Below are 27,809 nucleotides of genomic sequence, written 5' to 3'. Positions count from 1 at the left end.
TGGCTGTGACTTATCAAAACTCAAAGCATTTGTCTCACCTACTTGGAAAGACAAGAAATGTGAACGCCAACAAACGCTCTTTTTTTCAAGTTCTCTTCCAGTACCATTGCAACGGGGAATCTGTGTCTGAATAACCAGACATTGCTGGTGCTGTTCTACTACCTCACAGACTAAGCTGCATTTCTGTCCCTCAGACCAGAGTGCGACGTTGCCAGAAGATCTGTTTGGAAACTAATATGCAACAATTTTAATTGACTTATTATTCTAGTCTCATAATAGGGAACTCTTCAGGACAGCCCTCTCTCACCCCATCAGTTACTTATTTATGTTACCACCCAGAGGATAAGAAAGGTGAGAAGGCAACAACTATTTGTAATTTATTGTCTGATCACACAGTGCACACTCCCTTTCCCTCTCTCTCTCTCTGTTTTGTTTGTACTTTGCTGTTTCTGAAGCTATCCTTTTTTTTCAGAGCTAGGATAGACTGATTACATTGCAGAGCAAGAATGTGTCATCTAGGAACCACTGCTTTATTGCTACAGAACATCATTATTATACGAAAACAAGCATGTACACACAGAGAAATGTATGTTGAGAAAGTCTGAATAGATTTTATTTATTCAGACTTTTTTTTTTCATTGCATGTAGGAGAATATTAATGCAAAGGGAATGTCTGCATCACAGACAAAGCCCTACTTCATTCCAGTTTTGGTGTCAGTGTGCATTCACTTGACACCATGAGCAGTCCACAGCTAGAGGAAGTCCATGAGAGACCTCATGGAAGAAGCTACCCAAAGAAGTTGGTGGCTGCCCCATCCCTGTCAGTGCTCAAGATCAGGTTGGACAGGGCTTGGAGCAACCTGGTCTAGTGGAAGGTATCCCTGCCTGAGGCAGGGGGTTGGAACTAGATGAGCTTTAAGGTCCTTTCCAACCCAATCCATTCTAGGATTCTATGAAAATAAATTCTATGTTAAATATATAATTTAATTAATGTTTTTATTATTATTACATTTTACTTAGCATTACTGCTTGTGATTTACAGGTGGAGAAATTGAGCAGTTTGCCCCAAATCATGCAATGGTTGAGTAAGAAACTGATTTCCTGAGCTGGAGGCCTAGGGATAATCTAATCTTTGTGTAAATGGGGTTTCTCCCAGAAACCTCCACAGGGAGCAGTCCATAACAGAAGTTTAGGACTTAGAAGCTAAGAACATCCCAGAGCCTGTATGAATCACGTCCCCATTGCTACCGGTCTCCAGAAGTGGCTACCATGCCAACAGTCTTCCATTTGGAATTACTTTAAGTAGTAGAGGCAAAATCAAATGGACTAATTTCTTGGCTAAATCCCAACAAAGACATGAATGCCCCTAGTTGCATTGAGTGGCAGAAGAGCTTATTTGCTGCTTTGCTGTTTTGAGGAATACAACTTTCTTTCCTTGTTGGAAAAACCCCTCAGTCAGGATGGTATAAAATTTGGCCAAGTGGCTGAAGGATCTCTGAGTTTTTTCTAACACATTGTCTCTAAATCTCTCGATTCACCTCATCTTTCAAGGTAGACAGTTCTGTCCTGGATCATGCTGCTGGTGTCAGCCCCGAAACGCAGAGAGTGACATTAAACTAAAGGAGAAAGTACTGTTGCATGTAATATGTACAGTTTCACAATTTTGTCATCTAACAATTTCTTTTCCCCCTAGATTAACAATCACAAATGTGGGGGAGAGCTCGTACAGTTGTTGCTTGTTTTTTATGTTAAACCAATTCAAGGACTGTGAGGGTCACCAAACAGTATTTGAAGGTCTGTTCCTTTTTTTGCTGCAGCCAAAGAGCCCCATTACTACTTAAAATCAGGCATTAGCCACATTATATCTTTTATATTGGTGGTTTGTTATCTGAATATTGGATGATCAGATAACTTACCAGCAATTAATGAGACCAGTGGAGCCTGCTTAAGAATGCAGCCAGGTGTCTTCATGGCTCAGCTCATCATTCTTTCCTCCTAAGAGTCATCAGAGCCAGGCTCTGCCTTTGAAATGCTGCTGCTTCCTTAAAGCAAGATGTGACTTTGTGTCAGTCTCACTATGAAGCTCTGCATCTGTTCTGACATTGCTTTCAGTTTCATCAGCTGGGATTTAAGACTGTCAGGGAGAACTAGTCACCCCACCTAGCTGAAAGAAGAGCTGATAAGAGGCCAGATCTGACTTCATGCATTGGACAGGGTGATGAAGTTTGGGGTGTGCTTTGCTTGTGGTAGTTGTGTGACTTTTCCCTCTTGTGTGTCTCTATTCCCCATGTATGCTTGTTGCATACAGTTAAGCTGGGAAAAGAGTGGAGGGTTTGCATGGTCCACTCCTAGTAAGTGCCAAGTTTTTGTGATGTTTTGGTATTTCTCATGAATCCCTGGTGGCTGACAGGTGGGTAGTGCTAAGAACATTCATTTCTTTTCTCAGATGACTGGTTTATATCACTGAAGATGTTACAGGTAAAACCTGCCAGTTTAAATTGTAAACCTGGCCAGCAAAGGTAGGAGTGGCAGAACCGTATTGCAGAGGATCAGCTTCAATATGTCTGTGTGCTTAGTCCAGCTACAGGCTAGAAAATTTTCACTTGCTTTCTTCATGTTTTCTTTGCTCTGATGTTGTAATAACAGATTTCCATGCACTGTAATTTGCAGCAGGTATGAGGTTGATTTAGTGGGGAAGAAGCTAGTAAACTGCCTTCGATGGGGTGAAGGATAGTACCTTCACTTTCTGCAGTCAACAAATGAGAAGATTATTCTGTCCCTGCCCACTTTCAGTTAGTTTCATATAGCATGGGGGGTTTTAGCTCTAGATGGGGTTCAAATCTGTGGCTTGAATTCTGATCTGCAGTTGAGTTTTAGGAGAGCAAAGCTTCTAAGATATTCTTCAATCCATACCTCATTGCTACTACTACAGCTCTTCTTCACAGTCGTTTTGCTCCTTGCCAGCTCTGACAGGGGAAGTGAATGAGAAGATTTAAAGCAGAAACATAGAATTTTTTTTTTTTTTTTTGCGGAATGCTCAGATCTTCAGAAAGCTTTGGACACAGTGCAGATCCTTCTGGAAATCTGAGAGAACAGTTTCTTGACTTTACACAAAGCCCTGTCAGTCTTGTGATGTTTAACAAAGCAGGCTTAATTTAGTTAACCCCTGAAAGTGTGACAGTGCTTTTAAGTCAGGAAATAAAACACCAATGCCTTCTGTGCATGTGCCAGGTAGTCTTCCAGCCTTTGCAAGTCTGTCTTTTCTAATTTAAAGAGCCAGCTCTGACTCCTAACTATGCTGTCTCTTCTGATAGAGGAGACAATAACCTGTATAAGCTCTTGGAATAGTCTCGGTCTTGATGGGTGGTTTTGCTCTTTTTTTTCTCTCTTTCTCCCATCTTGAGAAAGGAAACAGATTCCAGAGGAGGAACTGAGGATCACAGATCAAATTAAGAGCCACATGGGAAGCTTTAGATCGAATTCTTGCTGAGGAAGTCTGACTTGGACAGTGAGAATACTGCTGATTTATGTCTCTAAAGGTGTTTGAAAAGATATCATCTGATCCTCAAACCAATGTTTTTCAATGTAGGGGAAGGATGAGGCTGTGTTCTTACAGCCTCATTATTTCTTACAGGCTGTTGCAAAAGAAAGTAATTTGCTGTGAGGGTGATGAGGCACCGAAACAAGTTGCTCAGGGAAGCTGTGAATGTTCCATCCCTGTCAGTGTTCAAGGCTAGGTTGGATGGGTCTTGAACCTGGTCTAGCGGAAGCTGTCCCTGCCTGTTCCAGGGGACTTGAACTAGATGAGTTTTAAGGTCCCTTCTGACTTAAACCAGTCTGTAATTCTATGATTCTATAATGTGCTGTTAAATTTCAATGTATGGTGAAAGAATTTGTTCCTCTTCTAGGAGATTTTCTAAGGAAGGGTGATCTGCAAACAAAAACAAATAGAAAAACACTGGTCTGCTTTTAGATGAACAGTCACTCTTCTGTCATTCAGACTGAGTACTGGGCAAGAGGTTTAAGCTGATTCTGTGGTGCCATATGACAGGTGTGTATTTGGAGGTTGGAGGGAGGTAGGGGGTGCTTCAGGACTCACTTTGGATATGCAGTGGGAGAATCTCAACTGAAAAACTTCCAGCCTATGACCAAAGATAGGGATATCACTGTTCCTGCAGGGCATCTGACATGGTGAGAGAAAGGACAGGAATCTGACTGGCTCAGAACTCCTCTGGAGTGTCCTTCTCCTGAGAGGTGTGCATAGTTCCTATTTTAAGATTTCATTTTCTGAGAGATTTAGCACTCCGCCTTGTTTGACAGGCTCAGTGAGTGTCAAAGTGAAAGGCCTGTCACTTATACCAGTCACAATCTGCCTCTCACTCTAAGAGTGTCACATTAGCATCTGTGTAAAAGGTACTCTGCACCGTCCAGAGGCTGGGCTCACAGGTCTGTTCACTGGAATTTTTGGCAAGAATCTCTGACTGAATCTGGTTGACAAAAGCAGTCATAGGTTATGGGAGAACTCAACACACCAGCATTTTTCTCTTCCGCCCTTCTGGCTGTTCACTTGTGCTGTTAACATGAAATGGTCAGTTCATGTCCCCAGCACTTTTATCCCTGCTTGCCTCACAAATGCCAAAAAACCCCAAAAAGCACCAAAACAAAAAACCAACCAACCAACCAACCAAAACAAACCAATAAACAAAAAAACCCCAGAAACAAAACCACAACATTAAAATAAACAAGACTGTGTTCTTCTCCTTCCACTGACTGGCCCTGGGTTTTCAAATGGCAGCTTCTTCCTGCAAAATGCATCTACTTCTCAAGAGCAAACCTGTGATCTTTGACTACTGAGAGCAATTAGAGAGGCATCAGGCTTCCTTCCTCAGGAAGGAAGACAGGGTGTTTTGTCTTAGAGATTCAGCACTCCCACATGGTGTCAAAAATAGGAACTGACCTGCTTTAAATCCTTCTGTCTTCTTTTCAGTTTAATGATCCACATGAACACATGAATGTTGGAGGTATCACATGACAGGTAACAAGAGCAAATATCCAACAGTAACATAGCCTTTGAACCCCTTAAAATAATTTAAATCTGCTTAACAGAGGTATCTAATCATACCCTTGATAAAACTTATTCAGTGAAAGGTTTTAGGCGCAGTGACATTATATATTTTAAGAAGTTTTACTAAGCTCCTCCTTGCCTGTTTCTACAACATGTATCCTGGCAAATGTCTTCACAACAGAGCGGTGTAAATAAGAGCACTGGCATAAACACAAGAGAGATTAGTTGCCTGCTTTTAGTAAGCATGCCCAGAAATTTAAAAGGTGTACTTCAGTCTTAATAAAATGATTTATTTGACTGACATGGACTGTTTTCCTCTAGTGGCCTGAAGTTGTTTAGAAATAAATTACAGGTTTTTGTTTGAAAACTAAATACATAAATTCATCAGTTTCTCCTGAACCTGATGTGAAATGGAGTAGAGCAATCAGCTATTGATTTACTGAGGTGGAGGGCAATTCAGGTACAGGGAAATGGCAAGGCACTTTCTGTCCTGATACCACCAAACAGCATGAAATTCATTCCCACACCTCATGCATATACCCTGCAGGCTTTTAACACAAAGTATAACTCTGCTTTTTTAGGAGGATCTCTTTATGTTTGCTCAGTGATGACTCAGAAACAAAATTCTAAGGCCTTCATTGTTGTGCAAATGTAACTTTGTACATGAATCTGTCAAAGAAGCCTGAAATAAAAGGTTCAAAGACAGGTAAGCACAGCTTGGAAGGAGTTTGGTAGGAATGTCCCAGGACAAAACTAGGCACTTCTAGTACAGTTATCTTGAAACAGTGCTGCACAGGTCTTGTCCCCCCCGTCTTTCGTAATCAGAGCATCATTATTGTGAAGTAAGGCAGTTGCTTAAAAGATACTAAAAATGTCACAGCTCCTGTAATTAAAATCAAACCTGAAAGCTCTGAAGTGTTGACTAAGTGGAATAATAGTTATTAAAGCACCTAGTCTTGCTAGGAGATGCCAGGTCTCTCTGGCTTTACTGTACTCAAAGGAACACTGAAGAGTTTAATAGTATGAATGGCAAATCAAACTGAAAGCTGCACAGTGGGATGCCTGTGGAAACAGACGGATTTATAACTTGGTGCAGAGCTATCAAAAGGCTACACTGGATTGATTTATCATTATTTTGATTAATAAAACACAACACTGCCTTTACAAGTCTGGTTAAATCAGGTAATTTATGCACTTCCTAGTGATTGCGCTTTTAAACACAGCTCCCTTCCTATATAAAGTTCCAGTCCTGCAAGCAATATAGTCCTGAACACTGTGGGTAAATTTTGATGGTTCCTGGCTAAAAAATGGAGAACTTAAAGGAAAGAAACTAACTTGTAGTTACGGGTAGTGCTTGGAAAAATTCCGCCATCGCAATGGCTTTATGGTCTGCAAAACACACTAAGTACCACCCCAGGAAGCAACCTCATGTTTTCTAAAGCAGAAATTATATCATTGCTTTTGTTACAGGGTGAAAAAGGTGAAGTAAGAATAGGAATAAATTCACCTCTAGTGTAGTCTGGAGAAAAGGATTTTAATCTCAAGAAGCAGCCTGCCTTCTATTTCTAGCAATTGCCTGAGATAGGGCTAGAAGAAAGATGGTTCATCTGGTCTTCACAGCCCTGCATGGGAAAGGCAGCATGCACTTTGTGTCAGTGTGATCCCTGTCCTGAGGACACTGGCATACAGATACGCTGAAGTGAAATGAAAACCAGATGCATGCAGAGGATGTGGTGTGTGTTAGGTATCTAGGCAGGCGGCAGGGCCTGAGTCACAGACTGCTCGGTGATTTCCTCCATGCTGCCTGAAAAACTGGTTTATGATCCTGCAGGTCCTTGTCTGGATCCTTAGCCAGACAGAACATTTTAGGAGGATGATACCACAGCTAAAAGAAAAGTACCCTGTGACAGAGAAGTGTTGTTAATGTTTCTGCTGTAGATTGCTATCCTAATGATGACAGCAGAACTTAAATTTGACGTGCTTTATATCTCTTCTTATACACTATTCATTTCAGGAGCCACCCCACTGTGAAGACCATCGCAGGGCAACAACAAGAATAGGTACAAGCTTCTTTTGAGTCCATGCCCCTTTTTGAATTTGGGTTCTATATCACCTTCTGCCTCCCACCCTCAGAGCAAAAAAATAAAAACCAGAAACTAAGTTAATTAAATATCACAGTAGGTTGCTAGTTATAACTTAAACAAGATAATACATGCATGGACTTTTTTCCACTTAAAAAAAAAAACCACAAAAAACCCAAAACAACAAAACGAAACAAAACAAAATACAAGCCACAAAATATTAGCTACAAATTAAAATACCTGACAATTTTATTTAGAACTGCAGAGAAATGTCCTACAGTATTTAATTTGTTTAAATGCAGATTTACAGATAACTACAGGAACAATGGTATTGTTATGCTAATCACAACATTTTTCATCTTTTTTATTAAAGGCTGATTTTTTCTTTTCTTTTGCTTCTGTAAGAGCTGGTGTGCTCTGATTCTTTGTTCTCAACCAATGGAATAATTTTAATGGAAAGCAAGGAGGTTTTGCCATGGATATTGCACAAGTAGGAGGCTTTGCAGTGTTTTCTGTATGGACAGTTTAACTTGTTTTGTTTGTGTATGTGTGCATGGGATGGTTGTTTCTGATTTATCTGATAGTACATACCAGCCTCTCTACTCCATGACTGCTTTTCACATATCCTGTAGGTATTTTTTCTTCCTTGAAACTATAACTAAATGTCAAATGTCAGAAACTGATACTGTATACAGTATCTTCTTACATTGTTAGAAATATTTACCATATATGGAGCTGACAGTATTTCCTCTGTTGACTCCTAGTCATTTAGTCATAGCTTAAACTTCGCGTAATTCATGTCATTAACTGATGCAAATTAAAGGACCAAAATACAAAACAGAGGATTTAAAAGCATTCTGTCCATTAAAAAAAAAAGGAATTAAAATGTGTGGACAAATGGTAGTAGATCTTTGCAAGTTGTGCAGCTGCCAGTCACTCCTAGTCCTTGGCATCATTCTGGACAGCAGGCTTGTGTCTGACATGGTCTGCAGGAGTGGAATGCTATTGATAGAGCTTTAATACAACAGAGGCTTTGGTGATGCATCTCAGCCTTACAACCTGAGATGTAAAGTACCCTACAGCTGTGCTCCACACCATGATACCATGGTCTCCTTTACTCCATGTAAAGTCAGGAGCATGAGCTTTTTCCATGACTGTGCAGTCTCCTGGCTGCTTGTGGGTAGCTCCTGGCTCTGCTTTGCCCTCTGCATACAAACCAGTTCTCTGCCAAACAGCTTTGTCCTCGATTAGCTAGAATATGCCCACCCTGCTTGGCCACTGCCCTGGGCTCTATACACACATATGTCCACCATGCTCTGGCACCAGGAAGCAGCTTGGACAACACGCCACTGCCTTGCTGTGCCTGTGGTCCAGAATCTAGGGACAAAAGTGTTCTCTGGATGGCGGACCCCAAAGAGTAATGGTGAATGATGTCACATCTAGTTGGCAGCTGGTCACTAGCGGTGTCCCGCAGGGCTTGGTACTGGGGCCAGTGTTGTTCAAGATCATTCAGATCTTTATTGACAACCTGGATGAGGGGATCAAGGGCACCCTCAATAGATTTGTGGATTATACAAAGTTGGGCAGAGTGTTGATCTATGGGAGGTCATAAAGGCTCTGCAGAGGGATCTGGACAGGCTAGATCTATGAGCCAAGGCCAATGTTATGAGGCACAACAAGAGAAAGTGCCAGATCCTGCACTTGGGCCATAGCAAACCTGTGCAATGCTCCAGGCTTGGGGAAGAGTGGCTGGAAAACTGCTCAGCAGAAAAGGACCTAGGGGTGCTGATTGATGGAGCTGAACATGAGCCAGATTGTCCCCAGGCAGAAGGCCAATGGCTTCTTGGCCTGTATCAGCAATAGTGTGGCCAGCAGGACCAGGGCAGTGATCAACCCCCTGTACTGAGCACTGGTGAGGTCACACCTCAAATCCTGTGTTCAGTTCTGGGCCTCTCACTACAAGAGAGTCATTGAGGTGCTGGAGCAGGTCCAGAAAAGGAGCAATGGAGCTGGTGAAGGGCCTGGAGCACAAGTGGGATGAGGAATGGCTGAGGGAACTGGAGGTGTTTAGTCTGAAGAAGAGAGGGCTCAGGGGGACCTTATCGCTCTCTACAACTGCCTGAAAGGAGGATGGAGCCAGGAGGTGGCTGGTCTCTTCTCCCAAGGAACAAACAATAGGACAAGAGGAAACAGCCTCAAGCTGTGGCAGGGGATGTTTATACTGGATATTAGAAACTATTTCTTCTCCAAAAGGGTGGTCAGGCATTGGAACAGGCTGCCTCCAGTCCCTGGAAGTGTTCAAACACCTTCGGTGACATGGTTTAGTGGTAGACTTGGCAGTGCTGGAGCAATGGCTGGACTTGATGATCTTATTGGTTTTTTCCAGCCCAGCTGATTCTGTGATTCTATGAGTCCATTTTTCTACTAGTGGGTAGAGAGTCTGTAAGGTTAAACCCTGGTTAGCCCTTCCTTGATACCATGTGTGGAATTCCAGACACCTCCTTGGATGTGGCAAGTTATTTGTGCTTTCTGAGTCACCTCTGAGGCAAATGATCTCAAATGCTTCTGAACCAGTACTTTCATACTTCCCATACAAGATGGGCTGTAAATTGGTGTCTCCTATTGCTATTTATTTTACAAGACAGAACTGCTCAGCCAGCTCTTTGACTATCTAAAATACTTACCTAGAAAGAGTAGAAAAAAATCTTTTTTATGGGACACTTCAACTCAAATGGATTTTGTCACATAGCTCCTGCCAATAGGGAAGGCATCCCTGGAAATATTTTTCCTAGCTCAAGAGGTATTGCTTTCATGGAGAATTTTATAGTAGGCCTTGTGTTGACAGATAAGTAGATATCAATCTCAATACTTACGGGTGGATGATTTTCAGATGCAACTGATCATGGCATGAATATGTTTGCAAAAGTAAATTTAAAAAAGCAGATAACCACTATTTGTTACTTCTGCTGAGTGGCTTTAGAAATCTCAAAACAGTAATGGGCTAAATGAGCTAGAAGATCATATTTAAACAGGAAAACACAATAATCTGAAACTGCTGAAGAAGTTGTATCCTGTGCATGCCCGTATTGTACAAAACACCTTGATAGTCTTGGAGGTAGTAAAAATCAGAATTAGAAACAGAAAACACATTGGAATGAAGAAAATATGGAAGAATAATACAACCAAGGTGATGAAAAGCACCAGAATTTATACAGAAAGAAAAAGAGCAGAAGCAGAACTTCAAAACTGGCAGGATAAAGGCAATAAAATTATAGAATCGTAGACTCTCAAAGTGGTTTGGGTGAGAAGGAACCTTAAAGCTGCTTCAGTTCCAACACCCCTGCCATGGGCCGGGACACCTTCCACTCGACCAGGTTGCTCCAAGCCCCGTCCAACCTGGCCTTGAACACTGCCAGGGATGGGGCAACCACAGCTTCCCTGGACACCAAATGTGCACTAAGAAAGAATACTTCCAAGAGCACTGATCTTCTATTAAATGAATTCTGCACAACTGTTAATGACACTGGGTTTTTTTTTTTCTGTGTACAAGAGACACAAAAAATGCATATGAGATGAAAATTTTAAAACATCATTTACAGCTAAAGATGATATTAAATAACAGCTCTGATGTGAAAAGAGCAAACTTTGATGACCTATGGTGTGGATACTACAGATCACACCAGTTAGGAGCGTACATCAGAAAAGAAAAACAGCTAAGGTAATACCAATAAGATTGAACTGATTCTTGCGTACAGTTAGAAGTTTGGTTCATATTGTAACAGGACATTCTTAGGCTTGACATGACATCATTTCTGAGTTGCTAGTCGTAAATACGTATATAAATGGATTAAGGTTTTGCAAACAGAATGCTTGTCAAATAGGTAACTTCTAAGTCTCCTGAATGATTAGTCCCTGGCCCTAGACCTAGAGAATATTTTCATTAAGAAGACAAAGACAGATATGTATAGAAAGAACAGGAAATCTATTACCTTTTCTGCTGGCCAGATTAAGATCAAGAAATAGCATGTCATGAAAAAATCACCTGAATTGTCACGTTTCAATAACAATGCTCTGGGGAGGAGAGTTCATTTCAGCCATCAAGCCTGTGGTTCAGTGATGAAAATAGGGGCAAATCCAGTTCTTTCAAAAATAACAGCTTTACTCAGAACTATTGCTGAACCTCATTAGAAACATAAATAATTTAAAAATTAACATAAAGGGAAAAAAGGCATTTGATGATAAAAATGATCCCTGCAGTTGGAAATTGTTTTGCATTCTCTCAGACAGCTAAAGGCAAGAATGGAACACTTAACTGTGCTTTGAATGGTGTTAGGATAGCAGCACAGCTCTGCTTACTGATGACTCCACTTTACTTAGCTATCCCTAAGCCATTGATGCTGCCAGAATTGCATCACCAAGGTATATAAAATCTGAAAGGTTTTCGGGTTTCTTTCTTTCCCCTTTCCTGGCAGGATGGAGGGGAAGGAGGGGAGTAAAAACTTGCAACCACCCTGGACCAAATGATTCCCTTCTCCCAGAGGAACACACAGATGCAGGAGGAATTTTAGACAAATTTATGCTCACTGTCCAAAGTGTATCTTAGTTTTGGTCAATGGAGCATTAGGGATCTGAAGCAAAATAATTGTTAAGTGAGAATGTGTGCTGTGGATAGTTCTGCAAGTCCCATCAACTGATTGTCAGAGAAGAAAATGTTGCTGACAAAGTGTTGAAGACCTTTGAAGAGAACACATCAATTTGAAAGAGATTTCATCTCCTCACAGAAGAATCAAATGTTTTTGGCCTGATGAAACAGCCTAATCTCAGGAAATTTTCTCTTTAATATTGAAATAGCTCTTGAAATGACGACTTGTTGAGAGTGAGCAGAAAAAACGGTGTAAGTGGAATGTCATAACTTTAGTAAAACAGATGTACTCAGCTTCTGTTTGGAACTCATTTTCATGTAGCTTAGCTTTTTTTTAATTATTATTAATAAAGAGACATTTCAATGATGAAGAAAAAAAACCAAACATGGAGAGTTTCTTCCAAAACAACGATGAAACTAGAAGATTTTTTTTTTAAGTCAATAGCAAAACTACCACTGACTTCTATGGTGCAGGAGAAGGTCTGAATAGGTGGTCATAAAGGGCAAAGAAATGACAAAGAACAAGGAGGAAAGATGGGTTAAGAGACAATAAGGATGACACAGAAATTTAATGGCAAATCTGAAAAAAAAACATGTTCCTTGAATTCCTGTATTGTTTAACTGCATGGCTTTTCAGCATGAGAAAGTAATCTCACTGATTTACAATACTGTAAGAAGAAAAGGAATCCGGTTGAGACACTATGCATGCAATATGGAGAAAAGCAGAGCACGTGTACTTTAGACCCAGGCAGACTAGGCAGAATAGACTCTCCTGTGCAAATGCTCTGAAGTGACCAGCAGAATAATATTTGTAAAATTTATTTGATTTGATAGGTATGAGAAGAAATAAGACAGTCTCAAGCCTGATTCCCTGCACAGAGAAATCACTGAAAGACTTTTCTTACTGTTAATTGGAATGTACTGATCTTTTTAGGAGCATCAAATTAGCTTGAGCTCACAGTTGAAAACACAATCTTATATTAAGAAATATTATATTAAATGCATATTATGATCAGAGGACACAAAGTAATAAACAAAATATGTCCCAAGTGCCTTTAGGATTTATAAAATGTAAATTGGTAAAGGGTATGGATGTGGTTAACTCACAAAGGAGTAATCATAGCTATTAGAAATCAGTACCTCCAGTGCATTAATAGAACAGAAAATTAGAAAGTAAGCTCTGACTTGTATCTTCACACCAGTGTAAATAGGGTCAATTATGTCAACAATGTTTAACTCAATCATAAAGACTAACATGGTAAACTGTAGGATATATTTTGTTTATCTGGTATGTATTTCATGAAGTATTGAGATCCATTTTTTTTATATTCTGTAATTATGCACTTACAAAACCTAAGAAAACCACACTTCTGAGGTGTTTTTTGCCAATTGTAAATTACCAGTAATCATGACATCCACACACTGGAAAAGCATTCACAGCATATATCGGTTTTGCTTACAGAAGAGACACGGAAGCTAAATGAGCTATTGTAAATAACTGGTTTCAGTAAATATTGAAGACTACCCTTTAATTTTTTTAAAAGCCTTGAAAGTTAAAATCACATAGAATGGGAAGATCGTGCTCAAAATGCTCCTTTGGGCATATGCTGTCCCAACTCTGCACTACAGCTTTGAATGAGAGGAGCAGGTTATCAGGCATGTCCTCCAGGCCTCAAATGTCTTTGCTGAGTCCTCATGAAGGTAGACATCTGTCCTGGGTTCAGCAGTAGCAGTCATTTTTCTCCTTCTTGTAGCTGGTGCAGTGCTGTGGTTTTGACCTTTGGCCTGGGAGCAGCGCTGATAACACCGATATTTTTAGTTGCTGCTTAGTAATGTTTGGTCACAAGGACTTTCTGAGTCTTATGCTCTGCCAGGGAAGAGGGGAAGCCAGGAGGAAGCAGAGACAGGACACCTGACCCAATCTAGCCAAAGAGGTATTCCATACCACAGCACGGCACGCCCACTACATAGACTGAGGGCAGTTACGCGGAAGAGTTAGGTCACTGCTTGGGTCAGGGTGGGTATCAGTCGGCAGGTGGTGAGCAGTTGTATTCTCTTCACTCGTTATTTCCCTTATTATTATTATTATTATTAGTAGTAGTAGTAGTAGTGGTAGAAGCAGTGATTTCTGTTATACCTTAGTTACTGGACTGTTCTTCTCTCAACCTGTGGGAGTTACATTCTTTCGATTCTTCTCCCCATCCCTCAAGGAGTGGGGGGAGGATGGGCGGGAGGGGGGGGGGAGTGAGAGAGAGGCTGCGTGGTTCTGATTTAGTGACTGGGCTTAAACCACAACAAGATCTGATTTCCGTGTGGTTGTAGATTTAGCTATATGCATAAGTCTTTAAAATGTATATAATGAGCAATTAGCAGAGTATCTAAATGTGCATCATTTGGCTGAATAACATTTTTAGTCACAGGTGCTTTTTCAGACTAAAGAATGGTCACATATACCCACAGCATTCACTCTCTCTTCCATGATCTCTAGAATTTAATCTTAGTACTGTAGTTAAACCTTGAGCTGTGGTTGAAAAAGCTGTGTGATGCTGCAACATGGAAGCTCAGAAGAATGTATGACAGTTGCATCCACCTCAACAAATTCTCAGATGCTCGGTAAGGTGGGATTTGACAAGTCACCCTGGCAGGTCATCAGAGGAGGAAGAGGAGTGTAAGGTTTTACATACATTTAGGAAAATCTTGTGACAATTTGGGGTGTGTTGCAGTGTTCCATGTGCAGGTTGCATCCATTTTCAGTCATAATGTCTGGAGACTTTCAACAGAATCAGAAATGCAAAAAGATAACAGGATTAGAAAAGAAGAATTATTACATCCATACATGGGGAAGACTAAATACGACAGCCCAAATACAAGCCTGGTTTCATGATGTCACTAAACTGCTCATGGTTGAAAGTAGTTGATGTCAGAGGAAGGATCACTTAATATTGCCCTCATTCTTACAATCCTAACAGCAGCAACTTCTGGCCAACTAACTGGACCCTTGATCTAACATGGTATTACAGTTTTGCTACTCATTTTGCTCTGTGCTTCTGTTTTTCCCTCACTCCCTCTTTCACTTCTTCTCTTACTTTCCTTTCTTCTCTTTCTTTCTTCCTTCCTTCCTTATCCCCTCCCCTTTCTTCCCTTCACCTCTCTTTCTATCGTCTCTCTCCTCAGAGGGAAAGGGTTCACATTTGAAAAGAGTTAAGATCTGGCATGCAAAACAACTCTTGTTGTAAGGAAATGAGAATTGCAGGAAGACTATCCTGAAGCTACATCTAAATTGAATCCATGTGTGAGTAAGCCAAGAAGTATATTCAATCAGGTACTAAATTAAGGTAGTTCCACCTTCATTTTAAAAGGCTCTTTTACTTCGCGCTAACTGTTAGCTATAAAATGGCAGTGTGTGACATATATACATTGGAACTAGCTGGGACATGCTACAGAGAATCTCACAGCTCTTGCCAGCTGTCACTAGCAGAACCTGAATGCATTCCCAGGCTGCTTCCATTTCTGCCGAAGGAACTGATTATGCTTAAGGGAAGGGAGGTTGAGAGGGAGAGGGAGAAAAAGGAAGAGGAGACTTGTTGCTTTCTAATTTTAGTGAATCCACCATAATGGGAATGAGTAATTAAGTATCTATTTACAAATAAAAAATTAAGAACTCCTCAATGTACAACGTACATAATTCAGAGTGAGAGGAAAATAAATTAATCTGAAGAGGGAGCCCTGGGAATATTTGCTATGATTTTAGGGATAACCAGGTACGTGAAGTGCTTTTGCCTTTTTAAGCTTTAGCTATCAAACAGTTCCCCTGAGCTGATTCTCATTTTCTCATTTTTATTCAATAGGGAGAAATGCATACCTCATATTATGATGTCCTAGGTGCCTGCCTTAGTGCAGAATGTAATGCTGCCCACAGTGTATGTCACTGACAAGAAGAGCTCAGAATAGATGCTTAGCTTCTAGCTATCAAACTGAGAAAGGTGCATATGGGGAACCTCTTCTATTACCAGATTAATTGCAAAGCCTTTGTGGGGAGGAGATCCAGAAATAAGAAGGCGTCTTGCTACATAATCATCTTGGTGCTTCTTAACCATGGTCTTAAACCAACTACCAGTTTGCCGTCCATGTCTCTCCTTGGGGCTATAAAGCACAGTGCAGAAGGCAATTCCTCTAGGGTCTGAAGCTTCTCATTTTTTTGGTTCAAATACACTTTCCAGACAATATCCCTGCAGAAAAAGCCACAGGGCAAAGTGGGAAAAATATTGTTACTGTCTTCTAAATAAGTTCATTAAAACAAAGCAGCTTTCTGCTCCCTGTGCTCTTCACTGTCCGCAACATTGCCGTCTCTCCTCTTGGGAACCCCAGACATGCTCTAATAAAGGCTGATGAAGTTAACATCCCAGAAAAGTAATTTTCTAAACACAAGTCTGAACAGTCAGGCAAATAAAATTTCCGTGCAACATTACTGAACAATAATACAGTGTCCTCAGGCTTGCTGTGCTGCACTGGGAAGCATGTGTGTGATGGAATATTGATGGGTAATCTAGAGAGCAAGTGGGTGCTGTTGAAGCCAGCAATGATAATGCTGTCAGTGAGCTCTTCTGTCTTCAGACAATTAGAGACTGTGTGTCTCTAAGGCTCCTGCTTTTTCCTCCTGATACACCTGTGGTAGGGATGGGTTATTTCTGGGGAGAGAACCAAGTAAAACTAGAACAGGAACTGGGGCTGAGGAACCTGCCATGTTGAGAAAGTGACAGGCAAGCTCTTACCAGTAGGGATGCCCAGAATGTATGAATATATAAATGAGAGGGAAATATTCTGCCAGCAAAAAAATGCACACCACCTTTCCCAGTATCTTTGAGAGAACTCCAGAATTAAAAGCTTGTGCCCATCTTAAAAATCAAGTTTTTTGCCAATGTTTGCAAAATTCCTATTCTCCCACAGTCTGCAAGCTTCTTTGGCAAAACTCCTGCAGATGAAGGATTTCCACCCTCAAGGCATATCAGGTCAAGCGCAACAAGTGCCAGAACACCACACTTCAGCATCTGCCAAGCAAGATTTGGGATCAGTCAGTATCACTGATGACGCTAAACATCTGTTCTCTGACCATGACCATGGCCAGTCGACAGAAGGGATGAGAAAAGGTCAGCAGATGATTTCACCTGGAGGAAATGTGAACCATAAAACATGCATCTCACCTCTGGTGCAGGTTTTGAGCTACCAATCCAAGCTGTTTGCAGGCTGTTGCAATGGTGGGAGCTTTATTATACAGTGGCTGTTCACAGGTGACACCAGCTCTCCAAACTGGTGATAGCAACAGGGCCTTGCAGCACTACAAAGCCTGAGTATGTCCTTTTAGCTCTGTAACATCATTAATGCTACTCAATTGGATAGGTGAGATGCACCAGATATTCTCCCTTACCAACTTTCATTCACTACAAACATGACTTCCACAGCCTATTGTGCAGCAAGAAAACTACCTAAAATTACGAAAGGAAGAGGCTGGTGTGCCAGATCAAAATGGGCTAGAGAGAGATAAGTAACCTGCCCTTTTTTTCATGTCCCTGCTAAGGACTACAGCACATGAATAAACATTTATGCCTTTTTGCTTGCTCTTTTTGGATGTCAGAAGTGTTCTTCCCATTTTAAAATCATTTTGATGTCAGAGTTCTCCCCTCTGTGGCCAGCTAATGGGATTGAGAAGTACTTTTGTACTTCAGAGTGAAGTGTGTGTCAAAGGCTTGAAACTAATTGATCAGCTACCTTTGATTTTACTGAGTCTTGTCTCTGAGCTTGTGGCAATGCCTGGGTCTCCACAGATGTATTGTCAGGGTGTGTGTGCACTAATTAGATTCTAGCCACAGTGGGATGTGGTAGGATTTATTCCACCCAGAAGAATCCCCAAAGAGCTGATGACAAAAATTAAATGGTCTCACAGCAAGGACTGAAGATAATCACCTAACTAATCTTCCTAGATGCATTACTACTACACAATTACATTGTCTTGTGCTGTCAGCAAAGTCAACATTGAAAACATTGGTATAAGTTACAGAAGGAAAAAAATTCTTACTGAAAAGTTTTATGGAGATTCATGTCCTGTAAAACTTATTCTATCACTCCGCGGCAGGTACTGAGGACAGAATAACCTCATGAGAATTGCATGGAAGAAACCTGTTAATTTGTGTGTCATCACTATAAGCAATGGCTCCTTCAGAGCAGATTCAGTCACTGCAGACCCTTTGGAAAGGTAAATCTTAGACCCTAGTTCTCTGCCCACCAAGAAGAAATTAGTTTTCTCCCATACGAGTCACAAAAAAGCTGGGGGGGGGGGTGGGGGGGGTGGGGGGTGGGAAAGCAAGTGCATACCTATATTCAAGAGCACTTTTTAGTATATTACAAAATGCCAAGGACAACCTAGATTTCATAATAGCAAGAGCCGTCATGTGCACAGGGAAATTAATGCAACATGCCAGAAACAAAAATGGCACACAGAATATTTTTTTTTACCTGTGTTAGTGGTCTTCCATAGAATTGCAAAGGGATCAAATGCAGAGAGATCATGTAGTTTATCTACTAAGATATTATCTACTGCAGTGAACCAGCCTTTTAGGGTTCAGCCTTTGAATTCATCGGACTTCAACCTCCAGTCCACCAAAGTGCTTGTGATCTTTAAGACAATGAAATAATGAGCCCTTGCAAGCACAAACATAGCAATGCAGGTTGATAATAATTTCTAATCCTCAGGAGCAGTCACCAAGTTCCCTATTCCCCTGGGAGGGCAAACACTATTTCTTTTGGCAGTTGCCTGAGTCTTCAGCATGCTTTGCACTGTAAGACAAAGCTGACTCCTCATCCTGCAGCGAGTCACTCCTCATCCACTTGTATTAAATCCTTGTAAAACACAAGTCTGGACCTACACTGAATGGACTACAGCTTTCAGAATAAAATAAAATAATATAAAATAAAAAAAAGGGGAAAAAACCCCAAAACAAAATCCTTTAACATATGGTAAACAGAGGTTATGGAAAATGGTTATACCTAATCTAAATTATTGCAACATACCAGGGAATTAATTTTACCAGCCTTGTAGAAATAGGAAGGCTTTCATTTGTCAAAGAAAAACATTGCAGGAGGCAGGAAACAGGAGGAGCAGCTCGTACTCCATGTTCTGATCTTGAAAAGTGCACACATAAACACAGATATATCCTGTGGATTTACTTATGCTGTCAGATACTTAGCTGTAACATAAATCCTTTTAAACTTACACAAGTGACTGTATTTGTCCATATCCAAAGTCCCTGCCACTGTCTTCTGGGAAGTTTTTCTTGTAAAAATCAAAATGTAAATGTTGTAAACACAAGAAATCATAACCCACTTGGGCTAGGAGCACACCTGCTCTGCATTACTGGAAGATGCCCTGTTCTCTTGGGAGCCTTCTGCAGCTTGACCCCATCCCTGTGATCATGGAGCAAAACTCAATATCCACTGTAAACTATAAGAAAATAAACTTGAATTCTTACTGTGAAATATGCAACTTTCTTCTTATCATGTCTCATCTGCTTTGAAGAATAGAACTGACCCAGATTTTTCTAATTGAAGCTCCAAGTCAGGTTCTGAGGGAGAGATTTTCTGAAGAACCTAATAGGCTTAGGAGTACAACACATACAGTACTTACCTTGTACCCTGTGGTCATAAGTCAGTGGTGATTTCAGCCAAACCTCCAGATACCTAGAATCAATATTTTTAAGCCTCTTATCTGTGTTTTTCTTCATGAATCAGATATTCTCTGCTTACTCTGGAGATTTCTTCTCTGATTACAAGATGGAAGTCTTTGCTACTCAACAGCAATTTAATTACCTCCACTCCTGAAACTCTCTGAACCTCATTGCCTCTCACTGACCGTTATGCAGTAAGACATCATTTTAATATGGATGCTGCATACACAAGAAGAAGACAAGAAACATATTTGCAAACACAGAGAGAAGGAAATCATGTCTCCTGCTGAGTATTCTGAAAAACATGTGATACCTATGCCTGTTCTTTCTTACAGACCCTTTCTTCCCAAAGAGGAGTAAATTTCTTCTGAAACTGTAGTTCACAAACTAGTTCAGACAACCTGAAGACAGTGATGGGAAAGAGCATTTTGACTGTGAAAACCTCACATAGTTCAGTTGGTTGAGCAGGGAGTACAATGGCCAGTTTGTTTCGGAAGAGTCAGCAATAATAGCAGATCAAGCCAAAACATGTTTCCCATCTGTCTAACCATGTATGCCTGGTCTCACCTCCATCGAGACTAATGGAAAGATTCCCTTTGATCTGAACCAGCAGCAAATTCAGTGTCCTCTGCAACCAGGAACAAGATGTACCTCTGTTTTTCACTTACAGTTACACAAATAGTAAGCATTGGACAGATGTGATGCTGCTGCTAATCAAAGTAAAGTATCAAGGCTTGTTGAGTACAGATCAGACCTACTCAGGAAACCAGGGCTTTACCTTCTTCTGTGTCAGTTGTGGGGCAACATTAAAACAACTTTTGTGTCTATTGATTTGGGCAGAGCTACTCTTGGATTCTGGGGTCAAGGGTTATTCCCACAGGAATCACAGAATCATAGGATCATAGAATGGTTTGTGTTTGTTCCAAACCCCTGCCACATGCAGGGACACCTTCCGTTAGACCATGTTGCTCCAAGACTCATCCAATATGGCCAACAAAAACAAACATACTAACAAAAAAGAGCTGATGTTCATGCACAAAATGAACTGAGGAGATCCCTAATGATGAGGTGGAAGAAGAGGCAGTGCACATTTATGGGCCAGATTCATGTAGAAGCAGGTCTGTGTGCTGATAACAGAGTGCCCAGTATTACCATCCCCTGTAGGAAAACCCTTCTGTCATTCTGCAGCATCCCCAGCTCAGGGGCTTGGAGGGAATAGACATACGGGAAGGAAAATATGCTGTTTATATTGTCACATAAACACAGAGCAGCACACTTGTAACAGTAACATCTGTAAGCAATACTGCAGCACCAGTAAAAAGACAAAACCAGACCAACAAAATGACAAGACATTTTCCTAAGACTTTGACTGAACATTGCCTCATCTTCACTTGAAACTTAAAGCCAAAGATGTACTCAGCAGCCTGTTCACTCACAAAGACCAAAGAAATCATGTAGAAAGACTTCAGGATGTATTACAGAAAGAGTAGTTTTCTGTACAGTTTTGGAGAGAAAGGTCAGTGCTAAACCTTACCCATTCCTCTCTGTTTCTTTCTGACATATAGTCCTAGCAGAAGGTGCCATTAGGCAATGGTGGGAAGATTTTAATTGGGCTGGTGCTCTCTTTGAGAATAAAAGAAAAAAATATAACTTAGCACATACAATAAATGAAGCCCCAAAGGGCAGATAAGATATAAATCTTTTTGCAGTAGCTGTGTCTTTTCTTTTTTCCAGTTTTTTTTTTTTCTTCAAAAAAAAAAAATCAGAAAGAATCAGGTTAGACATGGGAGAAATATTTTAATTGTAAAGAGTATTTAAGTCCCAGATAAGAGTTCTTCATCAGCTGAGGTCTCTAGGAAGAGGACTGGCTCAGGTCAAGTTAGCCCTTGAGGTGGAAGGGTGGGAAAATTGCTCTGTGTTTTCTCTAACCATACCCTTTCAAGTCTGGTTAATAATTTGATTCTTTTTCTATTGCATTTGTTTGAATGTAAATAAAACTTAATAGGCAGGGCTGTGTATGGAAAGACAAGGTCTTCTGTAATCTGTATATGAAGGAAGATTGGGAAGAAACACTGAAATCTCTCAGTAGCTTTTAAAAGCTCAGCTGCTAAATAAAATAATAATTTCAGAGATGGCTGTATCTGACACATCTGTTCAGACATGGATTCAGTACCCCCTGCAGCTACGCAAAACCACTGAGGAGGAAAATTCCCTGAAGAGAAATGTAACCAGTACCATTTGTATGCCAAACCTTTCCCAGAAACAAAGGACCTGCTGAGAGAGCTGGGCTTGTTCAACCTGGAGAAGAGGCGGCTTCAAGGAGACCTTAGAGCAGTCTTCCAATACTTCAAGGGGCCAAAAAGAAACCTGGGGAGGGGCTTTTGACAAGAGCCTATAGGGAAAGGACAAGGGGGAATGGCTTTAACCTGACAGAGGGGAGATTGAGATGAGCTCTTAGGAAGCAGTCTTCCCTATGAGGGTGATGAGGCCTTGGCACAGGTTGCTCAGAGAAGCTGTGGCTGCCCCATCCCTTGCAGTGCTCAAGGCCAGGTTGGACGGAGCTTGGAGCAACCAGATCTAGTGGAAGGTGTCACTACCTATGGCAGGGTTTTGGAACTGAGTGAGCTTTAAGGTCCCTTCCAATCCAAACCACTCCGTTTTCTATTATTCCAAGAAACCAAAATTCAGTGCTGGCTGATGTGCAGTGTTATTGTGATGCAGACTGAAGACCAATTAGACTTGTGTACATGTGAAGCCAGTCAAAGGAACACAGTTCATTTTTCTGCTCCAAGGAATTAAACTCATCTTTGTTTATCTTCCTCACATTTCCAGTAGCTGACACTTCAAGTCTAGGTTGCAGGACAGGTATGTAGTACCAAAACCACTAGTCCTCGTTTCCTTTTTATCCATGTATTAAGAGGAAAGAAAAGTGTGCAGTGAGACTATCCAGTGATATTCTGTGACTATATGAAGTATATACATAATGATATTTAATAGTTTATAGAGGCTGTAAAATATGGTAATTCAACCATGACAACAGCAGATACAGTTATGTGATTAACTATAATAATCTTGGTAACTATAATAATCTTGTAGCATACAATCATGGTAAATATTAGTAGCATAATGTTTTGGTTATTGTATTATGGATAACTCAAACTGCTAAGGTCAGCAAGAGCACTCTGTTGGTCTTTTGAATCCCCATTCAGAGTATGAGTCCCTGTAGGGTTATACTGCCTGGCATGTCAATGGGAAAGGTGTTCATCTTGCAGCTGCCTACTCTCAGACTCCAGAATCCTCTTTACTGCTAAGGTTCTGCTGTCCCATGATGCAGTCTCTCTATCCCCCACAAAAACTCCTGTATTTCCTTAGCTTCTCGAGATAAATCTCTTATTGTTCCTAGAGGGTCAGTTCAAAATCTGATCCAAACAAACGACTCAATCTTGATTCTAGCTGTCTTCCTGGAAAGCCAGATTTTGTCTAGATAGATATGTTCATTTTTAATAAACAATAATTAGTTTGTCATAAAAAATGGTAACTACCTTTGGGTGGATTGACATTTTAGCTGCAGGTCCACCTTGGCTGAGCATTTCCCCTATTCCTTAACATACTTACTGCCATTAGAGTCACATCAGATTTCCAACATGTTTCTAGTTCATGCACTTAATTTGACTTGTGGGAAGTAGAAGGAATAGGCAAGGAAAGAAATGGCAAAGAAGTTGATTGTTAGTGTAGTCTTTTCCTGGCAGCCACTGAGTGAGTGTGGGATAAACTAAGCACCATGGTATTTTTCCCTGTTCTTTCCACCTGATGACTGAGGATGCCAGTATTTCACCAACATACGACCCAGTGAAAACAATTTTATGTGACAGCATAGTAATGACTTTAAAAGCAGCAATGCAGTTTACATACTTAAAATGTTTCAGCATCTTGCTGGTTTAGGTCCATAATTTCCACTATTAATTGTATGATGACATGAGTGAAGGTCAAGCAGATAATGGTATAAATACAGCCTCTGATATTAAATTTTGTAGGGTTGGACTTCGAAAAAAAAAAAAAGTTGCTGTCATCCTAAGTTTTTTTTTATATAGTGCAATATTTACCACCCTCAGGAAAGCCAAAGCTTTCCTGAGGTCATTTTTATATTTTTAGGTCATTTTTATATTTTTAAGAATTATTTGCTGATTTCGTTTTACAGATTTCAAGCGAGGACTTCAGGTGCTTTTTTAAAATTTTGCTCATATTAACTTCCCTTGTTATAATTTGATTTCCTCTGAAACAATTTCAAACCTGAATAATTCCATTTTACTCACCTATGAATCATCAAGCATTACATTTTGACTAAAGTAAAGCGTTAGAAAATGCCACCAACCTTAAATTATAGCTGATCCTTTCTTATAAAAATTGCTTTTGATGCAATACCATCTTTCTCCAAGAGAAGACTACGTTTGTCCAAAATAAATCTGTATTCGGGTGTTACATATGTACAAGGCAGAAACGGCTTATTATTACATGTAGCATCGCTATGGATAGGAACCAGGCTGACAAGTACTGTGCTACTTCGTTCATATAATCTTTGATCTTGCCTCTATCCTAGCATATAGTAGCACCTGAGTGGTTGGTTGTGTTCCATACTTTCCTGTGGTCTAGATCTTTGTTCAACAAGTTCATGACACAGAGGATCAACCCACTATTGTCTTGAGATGGAGGATTTGAAAGCATGCACGGGACAAGTGTGTTACTATGATTTGTGTTGTCTCCACTATTCTCCTCTAGGTGGCAAAGGAAGGTAAAGTCTGTAGACAAGTTACACTGGAAATCACCTAGAAGGGTCTACCTGTGACTTGAGAGGGAGGGTAAGCATCAGATAGCCTGTTATATATAGACTGTACACAGCCTCATGGTGTATGTCATTCCCTCTGCAGTGGTTATTGTTACTATGCTGGATCAGCCCTGCAACTATAAGCTGATCAAATGCCTCCTTTGCCTCAGATGTGGAGACATCATTTGTCTTGAACATCTCTCCCATGAAATGTGTGTGTGACCAGCAGCCACTAGGTATAAAAATCATAAAACAAATGTCCTTAATGAACATTTTTTAGAGGAACTGATTCAGAGAACTAGGTGGTTTTGAAGTTACTGGTTTCAACCTTGCAGGATATCATCCTAAATCTTAATGACAGTGTAGAAACGAAGCAAAAATATTGGCTTTGTTCAAAAATGTTTAGGATTTTCTTGCCAAAACCAAGAGCCCTTTGAAATCAGCAACTCATGACAGCAGGAATGAATTTTTTGCTTTACTGGTAAACAATTTGGTCTACACTTAATGGGAAAAAAAAAATAAATTACAAGATAAAATAATGAAAAGATCATCTACTTCATTTCTATTCAGCAGAACACACTATTGATACTAGAAAATACTGAGTATTTTGTACCAACATAATTCTTTGTTATTTTTTAAATAACATCTAATTTTCATTTAGAAGTCGTTTTCAAGCTTATTCATGTAAAATATTTTGCTGTTCTTTGCCTGGGTTTAAGTTAGTTACCTTATGGTTCTGGTGTACTGAGACAAACCTTAATTCCATTTGGCACTTTAACTAAAATTTAGGCACTGTAAAGGAATAGCTTCTACAGAGCAATAATTTTGAAGCTGGTAGCTGCTACAGCCTTTCTTCTTCCTTTACAAAGGTCAAATGCCTCTATAACGTAGCTGAAGTGAAATGGTTTTAAGGAATTTTTCAGGTGCTTGTGAAGTTATTGAGCAGGCAAAAACGTCTGGTTAGAAGGAGAAATGACTTAGAAGAAGAATGTTCCTGGCAACCTGGGAGCCTGGGGACCAGAATCCTTGCAACATGCAAATGGTCTTTCTGAAGCACAGCTGAGCACTGAGAAGTGGGACATCTGGGACTGCATCGATGACAGAAGAAACTATGAAAGTTTAACCTATATTTTTAGTCAGAAAAAGTCTGAGAAATTTAAATTGATCTGAATAAACAGAGCAAGTCTCTGAGCAACCTGATCTAATTGAAGATGTCCCTGCTCACTACAGAAGGGTTGGACTAGACGACCTTTACAGGGCCTTTCCTACTCAAACCTTTCTATGATTCCATAATAAAAAGGGTAGCTTGCAGGTATCCTTGTTTCTGTAGATTTGCATGGGACAGCTTGAATAGGTTAATTTTTTTTTAATCGTGTCTCACCATAACCTCTAAAATTTCTGTGAAAACACTTATGGAAAGAGCACCAAAACCTGTGAATCACCGAAATGCATGAAAGCTGAGGAGTGATGAGGGTTGATAGTGCAGAAATAGTTTTCCTTGACATCCCTTCAAACTAGAAGTTTTAAAGAAAATCCTAATGACTGTGGGAGCTGAGATACTACAGCACTTCTCTCCCTAATCTGATTCACTAAGGCATATACTTAGCTCTCTATTAAATCATGCATTTTGAATGTAAAATCATAAAAAAGAGATTCTGGTTAGTCATATAAAGTTTTAATAGCACACCTTTAATTCTTAATGGGAGTAGCAAATTTCAGGTATCTATGCTACTCTGAGACATCTATTCTACTCACAGGCTTAATGATACTTCTCTTTTGTGTGAGTTAGCTTTAGCCCCAGAAGTGCAGAGTTCAGTGGGCAAATACAGAGTTTCTCATGAAGGTTTATTTTCACTAGGTCTTTCTGTCCCACTTTTAATGTATTTTCGTTGTAGTTCCAAATTCTCTTCCATGCTTGTTTCTGAGTGGTTTGAGCATCTGACTGTCTTGTCACAGAACCAAAGGATTGTTAGAGCTGGAACGGACCACTGGGGATCATGTAGTTCAATCCCCTGCCAAGGCAGGGCCACCTACAGCACGTTACATAGGAACATGTCTGTGGTGGGTTTGGAATGTCTCCAGAGAGGGAGATTCCACAACCCCCCTGGGAAGCCTGTTCCAGTGCGGTGCCAACATCAACATAAAGAAGTACTTCCTCATGTGGATGTGAAACTTCTTGTGTTTTAATCTGTGGCTATTGCACCTCGTTGTGGGATCTGTCCATCCATATGGCTGCACTTAGTGGGGCAGTTGTTAGGAGCTGTAATTTGGTGTCTTTGTGAAAAAGCAAATATGAACAGTGATGCTCATACTGCAGAATCTGAAGCACTGTGTGTGATGGCTGGTTTCATCAGTCATCCAGTTCGGCAGGTGACTGACAATGTTTTCTCTCTCTCCTGCAGTATGGGATAAAGAAGAAGGAAGAAAAGGAAGCAGAGGCCCAAGCTGCACTGGAAGCTAATGCTGAAGGGAGTCTGACACGCCCAAAGAAGGCTATCCCTCCTGGCTGCGGGGATGAGGAGGAGGAGGAAGAAGAAAGCATTCTAGACACAGTCATCAAATACCTACCAGGGCCCCTGCAAGACATGTTCAAGAAGTAATAGATGCAGACTGTTAGATGGGCATAAACAGTACTGCAAAGAAGTTTTCTTTTGCCCGATGGGGATCTACAATCTTGCCATCCATCATGCAGCCCCCCCTCTCCCTTTACTTCCCATTCCCTTCTGACTGCCTCTTGCCCTTTGCTCATCTATTTCTTTTTTGTATATAGTCACATCCAGTAGATGCCTCTGAATGGATGTAAAAATTAAAAAGCTGCAGACTACACAACTTTTATTATAAGCCATAGTACTATGTATGTTAAGGCAACTGTACATTAAGCATATAAAAGGAACAACCTTATGTGCATTTCCATCCAAAGCAGGAAGGAGTGTTCACTAAGTGTGAACAGTGGCTTCTTTAATTTTCTTTCTCTTTTTATTATTATTGATAATAATTACTAGCCATTATTTCTTGTTGATTGGCTCACAGTAGCCATTTGATATTGAGCACACCTGCCCTTGAAGGGATATCACAGTTCTCCAAGGGGCAGAGCTTTCCTGTTTTAATTCCATCACTAGCATAAATAAGAGATCATTTGAAAGGTAAATCAGGCATGACTTACACAGCTGACATCACTCAGAACTGCAGAAGAAGTGAGTCATCTGCCCTCAGATGCTAGTATGTTAGATGCCTCAGAATCTAAGCAAGAGTCATGCTAATTTGGGAATTAGCCATACACTTAACTTGAAAAGGCAGATTTGGTCAGACAGCTGCCATACAGAAAGCTGAAACCACAAGCAAGTTCGCGGTGCTCTAGTAGAGGACCTCCCCAGCCCCTTTGAAGCTGGTGACCAAGTACGTAGGTCACTCTGATTAACTAACCCTACTTCTGCCCAGTGCCATACTCAACTGTCCCATTCCCAGCAGTGCTTGCAGGATG

The 27,809-nt window shown here is 40.6% G+C and overlaps 1 protein-coding gene across 1 annotated transcript in view; it reads left to right on the top strand.

Annotated features, from left to right (window-relative positions):
• CPLX1 (complexin 1) overlaps positions 1–27,030 on the top strand; it is a 35,310-nt gene extending 8,280 nt beyond the window's left edge. The window contains exon 2 of the mRNA XM_061343955.1: positions 26,731–27,030. Coding sequence (XP_061199939.1) covers positions 26,731–26,928 — 198 coding nt within the window. The 3' untranslated portion in view covers positions 26,929–27,030. The remainder of the gene's footprint in view (positions 1–26,730) is intronic.
• Positions 27,031–27,809: the final 779 nt, after the last annotated feature.

The sequence above is a fragment of the Neopsephotus bourkii genome, unplaced genomic scaffold, assembly GCF_033783945.1.
Source record: "Neopsephotus bourkii isolate Nb327-2 ecotype Australia unplaced genomic scaffold, CSIRO-AGI_Nbou_v1 NB_1837, whole genome shotgun sequence".
NCBI lineage: Eukaryota > Metazoa > Chordata > Aves > Psittaciformes > Psittacidae > Neopsephotus > Neopsephotus bourkii.
Note: the sequence above shows the minus strand (reverse complement) of the source record. Positions and strands in the feature narration are given on the sequence as shown.